Genomic DNA, 16096 nt, shown 5'->3' on the forward strand with positions numbered 1-16096 from the left:
GACATGCCAAGGAAGGGTATTCAATGTTTCTCGCGTTTTTTACAACATGTTTTTTTTTCTCCGGGTCGATTTCGATGCATCCCAAAAAGCTCCTGATGTAGTGTCTTTGAGGTGTCACTACAGACTAGTTTCAACATATGTGGATCAAAAAAATATTTTTATCAAGTGAAATTAGCGTTGACCTTGACCCAATTAAGCTCTATTCACTAAACTGATACACATTGTAATAATTGTAAGCGTCACGTAGGTATAAGGTCGTCGCTGTACAATACTAGCAAAACATGTCGCAGCATTTATGAAAGAGCCACACACGCCCACACCTCAGAAGCCTGCCGTCGCCGCTGCCTCCAGTATGGGTCGTCACGGCCCATCGGATCTGAGTTCTGATTCATACGCTGAGCTCACCACTCGTACTCCAGCAACGGGATATGGGCGCAGCAACGGGATATGGGCGGAGCGCACTCCTGGCCTGAACTTGGCCGTCACGGCTCACGACCTGATGGTGACGGTTCACAGGCGGCTAGTGTTACCGTAGTTCGTATAAGAGGGCTGGTGTTATGGTTGATAGGACTCATGGTCTGTTTACGAACCATTACAAACTGTCTTTTTTTACGTGGCAGTGTTTTGTTATGCGATTGGGGTGTCGACCTACCATAGTTTTTTTGGGTTGCCTGATTTAGTTGGTTTGATTCGATAGTTGAACGGACTTACGATGCATGGTGCTTGTATGCCGGTTTACCTCCCTGAATTGGGTGATTGATACAGGTGAGCCATAACCATGCCATTGAGGCCCTTAGTGTTAGTTCAGCTGGTTCTCGCCCCCATAAATCGGTGAGCTGTCGGCGGTCATAGTCTGCACTGCAACGCGGACAGGCAGAACGGTGATAATCCTTGGAGCGCTGGCGTGTATGGATGATAGCTTATACCGGCACCCAGTGTTCTAAAATTGGATTTTGGTTGGGTGTGCCGATGAAGAAAAAAATCCTAGGATGAGAAAAATGGAAATAAATAACCAAAGTATATTTGCAAAATGGTGTAATGCCAATTTGTATGCCAACTGATAAACCAGGATTTCATGTCAGGTTCTTGACAGGGTGTGAAACAAAAGGATGTGGGTGCATCAACTGTCAAGTGACATGTAAACTGGCTGTTGGGAACAGTTGGGAATACATGAAACTTTTTCCAGAGATGAAGTAAAGTCGGTCATTCATATTTTAGGGATGAAAGTATTTTCCCCATTAGGTGTGATTTGCCACCAAAAAGTCTGAAAAATGGAACACTGCCGGCACCGGCGTCTCTGTTGACCCTGTGACCAAGGACAGGCCACCGCCCGCGGCCCGCCGTCCGCCGTCTGCTTACCGTTTGTTGACACAGCTTTAGGGCCTGAGATTAGACGCTGCGCCCAATATTGACCGACCGCCGCCGCCACCGCGGTCCTGTCGTGTTCGACCTTTCAGTGTGCTGTGTAGCTCACTTGGTACACCGAAGCGCTGTGTTCCGCTGTCGGGAGGTGTCACGTGGTACAGTGCGTCACATGCAACGCACGTCACGTGGTTACCTGAATTCGTTTGGCATTGTATTTGACCGCAGTGATGCGTTAGGTAGGCCACCTATCACGTGACTCGAAACATCCCTTGTGACAGGGAACACGTGACCATTTGCCTGCAGAAGCCGGCCAGGCCTGGTAAGCCGCCGTCGAAGCTAGCGACGAAGACGGAGGCGCCCCAGGCGAGTGGCAGACCTACCTCGACGGGCAGCGACGGAGCGAAGACGGCCGCCGCCCAGCCACCGCCCGCTGCAGGTGAGCTGAGCAGATACCCTGAGCTGAATGGCCCTGCTAGTGGAACACTGTCCTGTGAGCTGTTCGAGCTGGGAGCCTAACCCTTTAGCAGTCACTAGTGTATGTGACTATGGAGCATTTTTAGCTTACGAGTTTTATGAGTCATTGTATTCTTTACTTGGTTTGTTTTAATGGCTTTGTGTCGTTGCCCCATGGAGTGTTATGTTTCTCATCGATCGTTTCATTTCGTTGTATCGCGGCTTTTTGTAGATAATTCTTTTGTTTCCTTTTGCACGCGAACACGGCTTTATTTGTTCGTCACCGGCTTTAATCTGTTTTGTTGTGTTTTGGGCACATTTGTCTTCGTTGCACTGCTCGGAGGGGTACCGTTAGAGGGTCCGGCTGTCTGCTGACGCACCGCCGGCACCTTTCAGGCGCTGCCGGAGACGCGGAGCCGACTGCCACCATGTCGCAGCCGACAGCCGCCCCCGCCCCCTCCCCCGCCCCCGCCCCGGCTGCCGACCCGGTCCCAGCCCAGGCGCCCTCTCCCCCGCCGCCCCTGCCGAAAACCCCGCCTCCGAAACAGGCATCTCCCAAGCCTCCTCCTCTGTCGTCCAAACCCGCCACCCAGTCACCTGCGTCCGGCGCCAAGCCGACAGCGGTGCCACCTACTAACCCGTCTGACACCACTAACTCTCCTGTCCAAACAGAGGTGGCGCCACCGGCGGCCGCCGCTCCCGCCTCAGTCCCCGATGGGCCCAAAAAGGCGCAGAGGCCAGACGGCGACACTAGCTTAGGTGAGCGGCTGCCGCCAATCAGTGTGACGGTGGGAGTTTTACAGGGAGGCTTTGGTGTTGCAAAGTGCGATACTTTTCTCCGGCGAGGGAGTCGTCGAATTCCCTGCTTGTTTGTTCTGCTTCTTATTCTTTCTTGATGCTAAGCACTAAAGTCAGATTATGCTAACACACACCTGTTTGGTCCTTGTCACGCGCTTTTGTCACATTGTATTGCTGTGTGCGCTAATCAAGCTCCGCCGTGTCCTGCCATGACCACTGGTGTCCTGACGTCACTCTCTGTATCCTACAGAGGAGTTTGATGCGGTGGAGCGCAGCTCGGAGCGGCTGACGCACATAACTGCCGACCGAGCGCGCGCCCCCGGCCGACGGCCCACCTCGACCATCTTCTCCCGAGAGAGCGTGAGTGCGGGACACTGCGGGGTACATACTGGTGCACACGGGTGTACACTCAGTACAGTGTGTATCACATGTGTCCACAGTGTGTGCACCACACATGGAGTGCATGCTGGTAGGCCAATAAATGTCTAGTCATAGTGAAATGACAAATACGCTAGATAAGTTAGATTTGCAAGTTATGATTTGTTCTGTTTTAAATATGCATGGTTTTGTGATGACACACAACTAGATTTTTAGCTCGCTTGTTACATGTCTCCTTGCACGAATCAGTATGGCTAGGTCATAGTGTAGAATAATATGGACGTTGATGCTCATTAGTCCATACATTTTACCTGTTGAAATTGATTCGTATTGCAATGCAATACAAGTGGCTTTATTGCATCGCAATCCGAATTAATTTTAACATGTAAGTGTATTAAAAGTGAAAATATAATAAAAAAATCACTAGGCATAAAGCACCGCACAGTGCACATAGCATGTTTTGCCCTCAATGTATATTCTGTGTTTGCCTTTGAGCTAAAATAGAATTGTCCTGAGTCCAGACCGCAGCTAACAGCTGAATGGCTCATTTCCTTCACTATTAGCATATCACGCCCTCACAGTGTACCGTCTCGCACGCCCGTAGTTGCTACTATAGACACTAGTGCTACCGCACCTGCCCTGTAGTAGCGCTTCATACCACCCCAGCACCCGAGCGCACCCGCTTAGTTCTGCACATTGTTCACAGATGTCGCCCCAGGCGCCGTCGTCACCGGCTACTCCGTCGGAGGCTCCGTTGGCAGAGGTACTCTACCCCCTCTCTCTCTGTCCCTCTGTCCGCCGCTTAGAGTATCTCTGTCGAGTAGGACCACCGCGGAGTGACAGGGCGGGTCTGTGAGACCGGAGAGGTAGATAGGCACATCTGTCTGTCTGTGTGCCTGTCTGTGGTTCTGTCTGTCTGTCTGTCTGATGTGAGCGGTCGTTATCGTATGAATAGCACTTATCTGGCCGCGTCCGTGGCTGGTAGGTGGAGAGAGCAGTTCTCGGAGGCCGTAGTACCCCCTGTGTGTCGGTGTGCAGGGCTCGTGTGGTGTGACCTGTTGTGTAGTTCGTGTATGCTAGGAGTAAAGAATGACAAGGAAGGCGAAGGAACGGAACAGCTGGGTATGTATGTTTAATGTGGTGATGGGTCGCAGTGTGATGAATGTGGCTCATGTCGGTCTGAGTTAGCTGATATGGCGCGGGGCGGGGGACGAAGGTCAACGTGCTCATCGTTCCAGTATTAGACAAATTTGAGGCTGATCATTGATTGTGCCGATAGTGTGCCGATTGTTTCTGTGACCGTGCGTTGTGTTTGCATGCTGGGGACATCCTTGCGCCATATTTTGGTGCCACTGTCGGTTACCCCAAACCTGGAATGTCGGTCATGTGTTCAGTCAGTGTCTTTTCGCCATGCTGTAATCAATTGCCGCTTAGTAAAACGTTCAGCGTTATAACTTTTAAGTGCTCTACTATGACATATGGCTTGACGTGCAATTTTGTATCTTAGCATTGCTCACAAATCGCCATATCACACTAAGGTTGCTTGCCCCTGCTTATATTTTGTTCGCTGCTTATCTGTATCTGTATCTGCATCACTCTGTTTCGCTTGCCTCACCTCTGTCTGACCCCTGTCTCACCTCTCTCCGTATCTGCCTACAGGAGCCGGACCTGGTGAACGGCACAGCCGACCGGGAGCCGGCGGCCGCCGCGCCCACCGTCTCCCCCACCGCCCAGGCGGCGCCGCCCTGGATGAAGGAGCTCCAGCGGGCGCAGATCAAACGCCACTCGCGGCCAGGTGAGTGACCCGCCCCCTCCCCCGTCACCCAAACGCGCCCACACAGCTCAGGCACCTCAGCTGGCATGTTGTAGCGGCACTCTAGTATCACAGGCAGTAGCAGCACTGTCACAGCAACGCACTTGCTAGACCGAGTTTCATGCACCACGCTTCAGCCTGTCGCTATCTTTTCATTTTTAAAAGCCTGCTGTTAAATTGCAGCTAGAAAGCCTGCACTCATTTGTCGTTTTTGTTTTAGCGATTCGACGCCATTGATTTGTGCGTGTATCGAATGTAGCGCTAGTGAATGCACCCCGATACGCCGCGCTGCGGTCTCGGCCGAAGCGGCAGCGTTTGGCTCTGCCAACCGCCGTTGCCATTCGAGCCGTTGTTGCGATGCGCCGGTCCTAGTTGAGCCTGTGCGGCTGCGGCCTAGCGAGCGTGCATGCATGTGGCGCGGCGGTCTCGGAGCGGCTTGTAGAGCCCGTCTTTTTGCGTCTGCTAGTGGAGACGGATGACGAAAAGACGGAGCGGCAGACGTCGGACGCCTCGTCGGCGGCGGCGACGACCTCACCGGAACCGGCGGCGGCCACCTCACCGTCCGCGCCCGTACCGAGCCGGCCACCCTGGATGTGCGAGCTACAGCGGGCCCACAGCAAAAAACAGTCCTCCAGAGACAAGGGTATGACAGGAACGTCACGTGAAAGGCTGTTGAAGTATTATAGCTGTTTGCGATGAACGCTTGCCTGCATGGCTGTTGGCACACTCAGTTGTTGCATTATACACAGTATGGTGATTGGACCAATGGGCCACTGGCCTCTCGCACGTTATGTTTTCTTCTGTTGACTCAAGCGTCTCGTGTCTCCTCACGCACACTCTCCGATCACATTGTCTTCCCAAGACTGTAGCTGGTCGTTTTTATTAATGCCTCCCTTTCTCGGCCCTATCTGACCCGCCCCTTTGGTCGTTCCACAGATGACGAGAAGGCCAGTGGCGACACCGCGCCATCCTCGGACCAGTCTGACTCGGCGCCAGCACCGCCACCGGTGGCCCAGGCGCGGCCCGCGCGGCCAGAGCTGCCCTCAGAAGGTAAACATGTCTTGGAGAAGGGAACCCATTCGTCCTAGGGTGCCGCCAATTGGACGACGCCTGAATCGTAGATATTAGCTCTTTTTGCGACGGATTATTGGACGCTTATTTGATCCGTTTGACCCGTCTAAAATCTGAGCGATATGGTAGTTGTTTACTTATTAGAACGGTTTCCACCTTTTGAATGAAATGCCGATTGTTATGTTTCTTTCCTTTCAAATTCAATCAAATACGTGCCCAATGCTCATTGCTCAGTCGTGAAAAGGGCTAGTAGTTCTACCGTCTGTTTTTAACTCAATGCCTGCATCTGACGGCATATCACTTTCCACCGCTCCTTCGCCGCTGCTGAATTTCACTCCTCCTTCTGACTGCCGCCTCCTGACCAGCCTCTGACCGTCTCACCCGCCTGCCGCCCGCAGTGAAGGCCAGGAGGCCGGTCTCGGCTCGGATCGCCCCGAAGCCCGCCGACCCCCCGGCAGTCGCTCCAGCGGCGGCCGTCGCGCCGCCCCGGCCGGCCGCACCGCCGGCAGCTGCCGCGCCGGCTCCCGCGCCGGCAGCTGCCAGCGACACCCGGCAGCTGCAGGAGCAGGTCGCGCAGCTGCAGAAACAGCTGGCCGATCAGGTGAGCGGAAACGCCGACCGATGGAGGAGGGGTTTCTGGGACCGAGGTGGAGCCCAGTGCGGCGGGGGGGGGGGGGTGCTCTCGGGTTCTCGTTATGAGGCCGCTAACGTCCACCAGCTGAAGGCGGGACACTGGAGCCGCTGGCATAGTTACCAGCGTAGGATTTGACGCCGCCATGAGAGTGGTTGCCATCAGTGCAGCAGCCTGGCCTGCCCAGTGGCGCGCTGCCTGGTGTGCCGTGAGGGTCCCGCCACACATATGCTGCTCGGGTGCCCACTGCCCATGCCTGGCGGGCACGAGGCTCCGCATTTTCGGCAACATCCGACTGGACTCAACGCAGCTTGGAGACAGCGGGGCATTGACGGCCTTGAGCTGGCAGCGGCTACCTGAGGCACAAGAGCCCCTGGGGTGCGGTCGGCGTTAGGTCGACCTGAGGACAGGAATAGCAACATGTTGTGCTTAGACCACCTGATCTGCATGTGAGTTGCCTGTATTGTGGCCTGACCTGACCTGTGACCCGTTCGTTCTGTCTGTGTCCACAGAGCCGTCAGTTCACGGAATCCCTAACAGCTCTGAAGGCCGACTACACCAAGCGGATGCGCACTGTGCTCGATGAACTGGACTCTGAGAAGAAGGCGCGCCTGGTAATGCAGGTGCAGCTCGACAGGCTAGACAAACTCGTCAAGGACATGAACTTCAGCAGTGTGTAGCACCGCGCGCCGACCGCTTCCCTATGTCAAATGGACGAGGCGTGGCGGTGAAGAGACAGTGCCGTCAAATTCCGAGAGTGTGCGCTAATGAATGACGAATGCGTACCGAACAGTGTGAACTCCATAGCGTTTATTATATCGACATGCATACATACGTAGTTCGCGTAGAATCAGCCGAACGAGAGAATGCTTTACGAGACCTGATTACACGCGGTTGTGGACGCGTCGGAACGTGGGCGGCCGCAGTGACCTCCGCAGAGGCTACACGGTCGGCACTCCGTGCTATGCAGAGGCTACGGAACAATAAGAAGAAATCATCCTGGCTGGTGATTTACGGAAAGCTGCATAAAATCCGCCGTGACTGCCTTGTGATCGTTTGGTTCCCCGGGTTTTATGGGAGGCTCGACAGAGGCTTTCCCGCGGAGGCTGTCCTGCCATTCCGACTCTGTCTCGGCCAAGTGCCCATGCTTTTAATGATAGCCCGCCGTGCAAAGTCTGCTGTTGTGATATGAAGGCGAGAGACGCATGTGTTGATTCCGATGCTCGCCGCGCATCCGGTGATCTTGTTTATCTGTTCCTGCTCCATTCCTGACGAGTCTCTAGAGAGTCGTGAAAATCGGCCGGCTGGGACGGACCGGTCCTCCGGTGCTGGGAGGGATAATGTGTTCCCCTTTACGTCCTCCCCCTCCCCTCCCCACGGGGCCCGGGGCCGGACAAAGCTGACCGAGTCATTCCCGTGGCTTTGAGTTAGCCTGCTGGAGACACCAGTGGGATGCGTGCTAAATCATGACGCTGTATTTTCTGAGTAGACAATTACATTTTGTATGAAATTTAGACGGCGTTTCGTGGTAACGTGTGCGGTGGAAGGAGGTGTAGAAAGACTCAAAGAGCCTTCCGTGACAGGTGGCTGGATTATTGACTTGTTTTGAGATATTAGAAATATTTTTTCTTACGACGAATAGCTGTATAATTTACAATTGTGTAGACATTTGCTTTTTATAAAATGCATTAAGATATGTAAAGTTGCGTGGTTTTCGGCGATGCCACGCGTCGCCAAGCATAGCCAACGGTAGTGGATCGACCACCCACGACCTACCCCTGACCCGGGGCTCGACCTTCCAGAGAAGAATGACTCAAAGAGTGGCAGGAGAAACCAGCGAAAGGAACGTGCGACATTTATTTACAGACAAATCATGAAAATGCGCAGCTTCTACTTATTGTATGACTGATAAAGGATGAACGCGAGAAGTTACATGCGTGGCTGTGGGCTCTGGTTCACAGAATGGGTATTTGGTAATGGAAGTGCCTCATAGCATGGCAATGTATTATCGTTTCCATGATCTGCGTTGCGCTTAACATTCACAATGGTGCACGGGTTCAAAGCTTTGACAGTGTTTGATCATTCGTTGAGCATTAGTGTGAGCATTGAATAAGAACGTTCTCTTCAGTTTCAGCTCGATGACAACAGATAAAAGCAAAATTGCTCGCCCTTGTCTGTCATTCGTCCACACCCCTTTTCACAACTGAATCCTTCCGTAACGCTTACATTGGGAGGTTGGGCCGTGGGCGACCATTCTTGAAAAGTGACTTGTGAGCATAGTGCAGCCGGAGCGATCGTTTTCCCGCAAATATTTCTTTGGAGTAGCAGTAAAAATGTGATTTCCCCCAACTCTGCTCGACGGCACAATAATGTTTGCTCTCCCGACACGAGCCTGGTAGTCAGCTCTTCTGTTGGGCTATTGGCCACTTCTTACCGACATGTGCACCAAACGCTTTTACACACTACCTCACAATAGCCACCTCACCTCTCACTATTCTATTCATCTCCCACAGCCAAGACCGCACTGCGGCGTCAAACCCACCGCCTGCAGTCAGTCCAGTAACCGACACTGGCCCTTCGTCCTCCCGCACCCCGCACTTTCCCTCACGAGCTCAGAGACACACGACCTCAGAGTTTCCTCGGCCGAGAGCTGAGGTCGTGGTCGGCGCTGACGGGTGTGTCGGTCAGCGTGGGTACGAAGCCGTGCTCGGAGGTGTAGCCCACTTCCCGCAGCACGCCATCGGGTCCGACCACGCCGTACTGACCGGCTACGGTGCCGTTCTCGTATCCCCGCTCCTCGTGGTAGTTGTGCCGTAGGTGGACGTAGAAATGGTACGGCCCGCTGCCGGCCGGTCGGATGGGCACGATCGGGGCGAGGCGGCGGGCTGGGGAGCGGCTTCTGCTGGGGCTGCCACCTATCGGTCGACTGGGAGAAGCAGAGGTTCGTGGAGGCGCCGCTGTGGTCGTTGGCGGCGCTGTGGTGGTGGTGGTGGTGGTAGTGCTGGCAGCCGTGGGCCTTTCTGTGGTGGTGGGCGGTTTGGTGGAGGCCGGTGAGGATGTCGTCTCCTTCCGTCGCTCCTGCACCAGTCGGGGCGGCGTTCCGCGGACCTCTGCCGATCTCTGCTTTCCCGGAGCTCGTAGGTTCTGCGGAGCCGGCGCCGGTTCCGAACGCACCAGGGCGGAGGCCTGGGGCTGCTCACCTCGCTCGAACAGCTTGGCCTCCTTAGGCGGGTTGAACGCCTGGAAGTCTCTGAGGAACTTGGCCTCGTCTAACGGCTCGACAGTGATGCTCGGTTTGAAGCCTGAACAGTCGGCGGTGTAGGTGGTGGTCCGAAGAGTACCATCCGGCAGCTGCACCGCGTAGGCCCCTATCTTGGTTCCATTGGCGAAACCGCGCTCCCAGTGGTAATGCGTACCCGCGTTGTAGGCGAACCCGTACGGCCGGCTGGGGGCTGCTGGCTGGCCGTCGGGACCCGTACGGCTCCCGCAGGATGCCGTCGCCCCCGAGGGAGAGCCGGGCGCTGACGGTCCCCTCCTTCCCGCTGTCCTCTGCGGCTCGGAGCGGGCTGCCGAGGGAGTCTCGGTCTCCTGTGGCTGCCCGGCGGGAGCTGGGTCCGGGCTCTTACCAGGGGCCACGGCGGACGGTCCGTCCGGAGACGAGGGGTCGGCGGCAGCGGATGGGTCGGAGCTGACCGCCTCCCGCTTCTGCTGTTCACAGCCTGGGGTACGCATACGGCGCAGCGTCGGGTGGTAGCCGCTCTCGTCGGCCCAGTATCTGAGAAAGTGGACATCATATAGTCAACCTTCAATAAGCAGCCGTTTATTGTAAATGCAAATGGAATGAAATCAAACAAGGCGTAGGTAGTACCTATCAACGAAAAGCCCCTGAGCGTGGAACATCTGACAAAGCCTCAGGTTTGTGACCTGTTGCCCTCTGGCTCCTCAGAGTTATCGGTCACGAGTTCTCTCAATTTACGACTCACCTGACCACGGATCGCAGCAGTTGGGCAGGTCGACGTAGTACTCCCCGAACTTGGCGCCGCTCTCCGTGCCGTCTCGTTGTGGCCGTGGTACGAGCAGCGTAACCGAAGTTATAGAGGGCGCGCTGGTCGGTCAGTTAGGTGGCGCCAGCGTTGGCTTCTGGTCGGAGCCCGCCAGCCCAAAGTGACGGGGCGCTGCTCACTGGCAGGCGAACAGATCCTCACCTCGCACTGCGGACATTGGGGAATCAACTTCACTACAGGGCTGAGGAATGTGTCAGGGACAATGGACTGTGAGCTGAGGAGCTAGGAAACTGGTCCGGGCACAGCAGACACAGGCAGCATTGCAGAGTTAGAGAACGAGCAGTGGATGTTGGGACTAAGGGAAGCGCAGAGTGGAGGACGGCTCGGCCTCAAAGGACAGTGAAACTGTAGGCATTGCAGATTCAAGAGAAGGGCCCGGATCGGAGGAAGGGGATGCAAGGCAGAGTCAGAGAGTAGAAGGAAAGCGAATGACCGTCTGGGGAGCACTGCATGATTAGCATGAGGTCAGGTCATGAGGTCAGAAACATTTTGTGAATATTAGGAAGCTTGGTCTTTGGATGCGCTTTTTTGTTCAATACCTAATAACGTCATCGCAGTAACTATGGCTGCGCACTTACCTTTCCAAAGCTGTGGCACGGCAATAATTTGAATTTTGGTTGGACGTCATTATCAAGCTCTTCGCGGGGCTGCGGTCTCCTGAACTTTCTTGGCGGCGAATCTTGCCTTCTCCTGCTAATAAAAAAACGAATGTCAATACCAAGCATTGCAGTTTGAACTTTGATTTTCGAATTGCCTACCTATTTTTATCTCAGTCGCTTCCAAAAGAAGCTGCACGTTGCTTACATTACCCAAAGTAACGACATTCACATACCTTAGACGAAATAACCTTCAGTCTTCCCACCTCCAGCACTGAATGCAAATCTATTTTTTTTGCTCAGCGATTTGTACATAAGTTAAGTACCCACCCACTGACCTCGTAGCCGTTTGGTGGGTGTTCGGTACTCGTGTACCAGCCGCAGTTTGTTTGCAGAGGTCTCGTACACCATTACCCGTGTCCAGCCGTCCGGCATGTGTACTCCGTACTCGCCGTACACACTCCCATCACGGTCTGAAACGGCCAGCAAACGCCGTCAGTCATGCAATTAGGCTACATACGTGATAGTGAAACGGACTTTCCGATATATTTTGCAGCCTCATGGCTTCGGCTTGCCGGGAGCTAAAAAGGCGTGTCAGTTGGGTAGCACGAAAAGACGTAACGTGCATACATTCTTAGGTAAGGCGCTGAGGAAATGCTCTGGTTGTTACACGAACTCCATATATAGATTATGCATGCCTATTGCATATATGATTAGATTGGGCTGCGCATTGTCGAAAGATTGGCTCGCGTTTGCGGGTGCCAGTAACCGTAGCGGAAATGCCGCAGCTGGTCAACGCGCAGCGCGGTGCATTGTTTACGGTCACTGTCCGTCCAGCGTACGGTCCGTGCGCGTCCGTCATCATGTCACCGTCTCTGTTACGGGCCATCCGTCTCCACCGGGCAGCTGTGAACAACAAACACCTTATCTGATCTCCCCGCACTGCCGAATTCGACGCGGCGGGCGACGAGACGGGACCGTGCAGCGTCAAATGGAATGTATGACATTGTTCTCCTCACCTATGTACTATTATTCGCAGAATCGACTTGCTGTTTACGCAGGATAGCTAGCATAATGAATTATTGCCAGTAGGTATGGGTGGTGTAAATTTACTCTTATGCGTGCATAATGCAGGCAAGTAGATATCTTGCAATGCACACAAGTAGATATATCGTATCGATATTTCGATAGCGAACTACCGACAAACCTACTTCTCTATTCATTTATCTTTTTATTTTTGCTTCACTCGACAGCCTAAAGGAAGCGGGTATCATGCTTTATTGTCGTAATGTTTTTGGTATTTTACTATGTTTCAGTTTTATTATTACGGAGCGAGCGAAGCGAGCGGAGTCTCATACTGAATTAAAGGGACCCTCCCACCTTCAAAAAAGTTAATGAATTGGCATGAAAGTGATGTCGCTCGGTTCAGAAAGACCAAAAACGAATATCTACCAAATTTTATCGAAAAATATTCACCGGTTTTCAAGATATTAGACTTTTACTTTTGTTTACTTTTTGGGATCTCCGCTGTTCCTAGCGACTTTATTTGAAAGTGCGGCATTTGTTGCGCGCAAAGCAGCATATACCACCGCGTGCTACAAAACGTTTTAGTCAAACATTTAACGGACGTTCGAAAGCCTGATGACGTCATCAGATTCCCATAATGGTTAAGAGATAGGGACCAAGCTGGTCCCACCCTGCAAGTAAAGGGAAGAAATTTCTTGAACACCATAAAGCTGCGGGGGTTGCGACCAGGATAAATGGTGGTTTCTGAGCCTGGCCGCAAACTTGGCTATCTCAACTCAAAACTAATGTTAAGGGGGAGGGTCCCTTTAAGGGAAAATCCTGAGTATGAGCGGCCGGCCGGCCGGCCGGCCGGCCGTGGGGACGCTCTTTAAAAGCTAATATATCTTAGGAACGGGACATCCGATTGACAAGCGGTCTTCTTTACTGAATGTCACTTGGACGTAAAAGTTCTGTGGTGTGATGGCCACCATGCGTTCTTGCCAACCACCGCACGTGGCGCGTGGTAAAGTTGGACATTTCTTAAGAACCCCCAAAATTGCAACCTCAATAACGGCACAACGGTTGGGCCGATTGAATTGAAACTCGGTACACAGTTAGGTCTCCATCAGATAATTCATCTGCATGTGTTAAGGTTGGGGTGCTACAGCACGTGCGCACGTGCAGGGGGCGCTCCCAGATCTCGAGAACGGCTGGGCCGATTGCGCTCAAATTTGGTACACGGTTGGGGACCAGTTAGTATAGGGTGCCGTGCAAAAGTCAGTTTGGACCCCGCTTGCACGTGCGCACGTGCAGTGTGCCGCTTCCAGATCTCGAGAACGGCTAGGCCGATTGCGCTGAAATTTGGCACATCGCTAAAGACCGGTTAGTAGGGTGCAGTGCACAAGTTAGTTGGAGGTACCCCCTCGCAATTTCGCACGTGCAAGGCCCATCCTCTCGCTCGCTCCGTTAGTCGCCCAAAAGGCGTTTTACTGGTTTTATTCACCCATTTGAGACATGGGCCAACATAAAGTCTCAAATATTAGTGAAAGGAACCCGATGCACTCCCAGCGAATTATTACGGAGCGAGCGAAGCGAGCGGAGTCTCATACTGAATTAAGGGAAAATCCTGAGTATGAGCGGCCGGCCGGCCGGCCGGCCGTGGGGACGCTCTTCAAAAGCTAATATCTTAGGAACGGGACATCCGATTGACCAGCGGTCTTCTTTACTGAATGTCACTTGGACGTAAAAGTTCTGTGGTGTGATGGCCACCATGCGTTCTTGCCAACCACCGCACGTGGCGCGTGGTAAAGTTGGACATTTTTTAAGAACCCCCAAAATTGCAACCTCAATAACGGCACAACGGTTGGGCCGATTGAATTGAAACTCGGTACACAGTTAGGTCTCCATCAGATAATTCATCTGCATGTGTTAAGGTTAGGGTGCTACAGCACGTGCGCACGTGCAGGGGGCGCTCCCAGATCTCGAGAACGGCTGGGCCGATAGCGCTCAAAGTTGGTACACGGTTGGGGACCAGTTAGTAGGGTGCCGTGCAAAAGTCAGTTTGGACCCCGCTTGCACGTGCGCACGTGCAGTGTGCCGCTTCCAGATCTCGAGAACGGCTAGGCCGATTGTGCTGAAATTTGGCACATCGCTAAAGACCGGTTAGTAGGGTGCAGTGCACAAGTTAGTTGGAGGTACCCCCTCGCAATTTCGCACGTGCAAGGCCCATCCTCTCGCTCGCTCTGTTGGTCGCCCAAAAGGCGTTTTACTGGTTCTTTATGAAACAAAACCTGTCCAGTCCGGTTGGAAACGCATGAGCATCATGTTGCCTATTTAAATAGCACATCCGATCACTTAGGGTCTCCATATCTCTGATCGATCATCTGAACATATTGCATTGGCATCTCGAGAGTGGTTCCAGTCTGCAGGCTTTTACATTGTCGGTTCAGAGGACAGAGCCTCAGTCACGAGTGACTCACAAGCATTACAAACGACCCGTGACCGGTTAGTTGCGCGGCGCTCGACACCAAATGCCACTCAGTCTCAGGCTCCTGGGCGGTGCCATGGCCGTGTCATAGAACCGTGTCAAGGTGTCACACCGTGTCAGAGCTACAGATGCCGGCGTGTCGGCTGTGCGTGATGCAGTCCGGCTGATGGAGTTACTTCGCTATCGGCTTTCGTGTCTCAATATGTGTAATGAGACAGTGTAATAATTCGTAGTAGGCACGTAACGCGAAGTGCTTGCTACTTGGCCCGCCAAGTGTTTGAGTTTACGCATAACCTTCAGCTAGGAACGAGCGTATCTGTACATCCCAAACACGTCATTCTATCCATCTATCCTTCGTTTCCTTGAGCGACGGAACACGCATACCATTACTGCTTGCGCGCCGTGAAGCGTGGATCCCTGACGCCTAACGACCACTCACTGCACCCCGGGTCTACCGGAAGCCGTTTGGATGCTGACACGTTCCCGGCGCCTGTGTGAGATATCACCGCGCAGGCATGGAGTCTGATGAGCCACCCGTCCCTGAGAGGCGCGGCGATGAGTGGATTATGCAGCTCACAGAACACAGCGCTGAGTGGAGATGGGAGGGAAGGTCGCGGCCTGGTCATCGGTCACGGCAGATGAGTAACACGAGGTCGATGGGCAGGACTGAAGAACGGCTCACCAGGTCTTCAAGCTATACGTGTATTTGGATATTTAGCACCGAAACAATCGCATATGAAGCGAAAGTACAAGCGAAAGCATAAATATCCAACCTCTATAACCGGATACAGCCAGATCATTCTTATTTCTTATCATTGCTCAGTGCTTCTTTGTCCGAGCTGCCGGCTGCCGATCAGCCCACCGAAGACACCGTATAATAGACACCATAGAGGGCACGAAACTCCCAAGGGAAATACCGGAACCTCTCCAGGGTGATTGGTTGAGTGGCTGGGAAAGGGAGACCTATCCTGTATACCGGGAAAGGACGCCTCCAAGCATGAATACGACACCATGCACTCGCATCCAGATTCAGACAGACGAGTGATACTTTTATGAGACGTCAACAATTATGCAACAATTATGTAGGTACTGCTTATTTGCCGATTCACCACACCTGCGATTGATGTCGCAATAAACGCAGAACGCGCAAATTACACGGCATTATCCCTGCATCGTGGCACTAATAGCCTCAATGACCGCTGCAATTGGCACACATCCTGTCCGGCGGCTGTGCGCGTCTGACCCTGAGACGGAGCCTCCATCGCCGATATCTCACGCGCCGTGGGGGCCTCTGTCATTGGCCAACAGCATAATTCAATGCACCGGTACATACTGTCGATGGATGATGGATGCGAGTCTCGATCGCACTTGGATTTCGCCATCTGGCCGGGTGCGAACGGGGACGTAAACACGGCAGTCTGAGGTCTGTCTGAC

At 53.5% G+C, this 16096-nt stretch overlaps 2 protein-coding genes across 43 annotated transcripts in view; one reads left to right on the forward strand and one right to left on the reverse strand.

Annotated features, from left to right (window-relative positions):
* The window catches only part of LOC122372462 (SH3 domain-containing kinase-binding protein 1-like), a 101640-nt gene extending 93617 nt beyond the window's left edge, over positions 1-8023 (forward strand). For 7 of the 42 annotated variants that reach the window (XM_043349638.1, XM_043349637.1, XM_043349636.1 and 4 more), the window contains 9 exons: positions 1669-1801; positions 2215-2577; positions 2867-2976; positions 3701-3757; positions 4654-4789; positions 5274-5450; positions 5744-5857; positions 6277-6479; positions 7022-8023. In XM_043349638.1, the coding sequence (XP_043205573.1) occupies positions 1669-1801; positions 2215-2577; positions 2867-2976; positions 3701-3757; positions 4654-4789; positions 5274-5450; positions 5744-5857; positions 6277-6479; positions 7022-7189 (1461 nt within the window). In that variant the 3' untranslated portion in view covers positions 7190-8023. The remainder of the gene's footprint in view (positions 1-1668; positions 1802-2214; positions 2578-2866; positions 2977-3700; positions 3758-4653; positions 4790-5273; positions 5451-5743; positions 5858-6276; positions 6480-7021) is intronic. The other 35 variants (XM_043349652.1, XM_043349651.1, XM_043349646.1 and 32 more) reach the window with 11 other exon arrangements.
* Positions 8024-8350: 327 nt separating this feature from the next.
* Positions 8351-10500, reverse strand: LOC122372466 (polycystic kidney disease protein 1-like 3). Its single transcript, XM_043349678.1, has 2 exons — positions 10493-10500; positions 8351-10284 (listed from the first exon to the last, which is right to left on the reverse strand). The coding sequence occupies exon 2, from the start codon at positions 10239-10241 to the stop codon at positions 9138-9140; it is 1104 nt and encodes a 367-aa protein (XP_043205613.1). The 5' UTR covers positions 10242-10284; positions 10493-10500; the 3' UTR covers positions 8351-9137.
* Positions 10501-16096: the final 5596 nt, after the last annotated feature.

The sequence above is a fragment of the Amphibalanus amphitrite genome, unplaced genomic scaffold (genome assembly GCF_019059575.1).
Source record: "Amphibalanus amphitrite isolate SeventyFive unplaced genomic scaffold, NRLGWU_Aamphi_draft 001362F_arrow, whole genome shotgun sequence".
Taxonomy (NCBI): domain Eukaryota; kingdom Metazoa; phylum Arthropoda; class Thecostraca; order Balanomorpha; family Balanidae; genus Amphibalanus; species Amphibalanus amphitrite.

Excerpts from the sequence above, each read along its gene's own strand:
- LOC122372466 (XM_043349678.1), bottom strand. The coding sequence starts at position 10,241 with ATGCGTACCCCAGGCTGTGAACAGCAGAAGCGGGAGGCGGTCAGCTCC.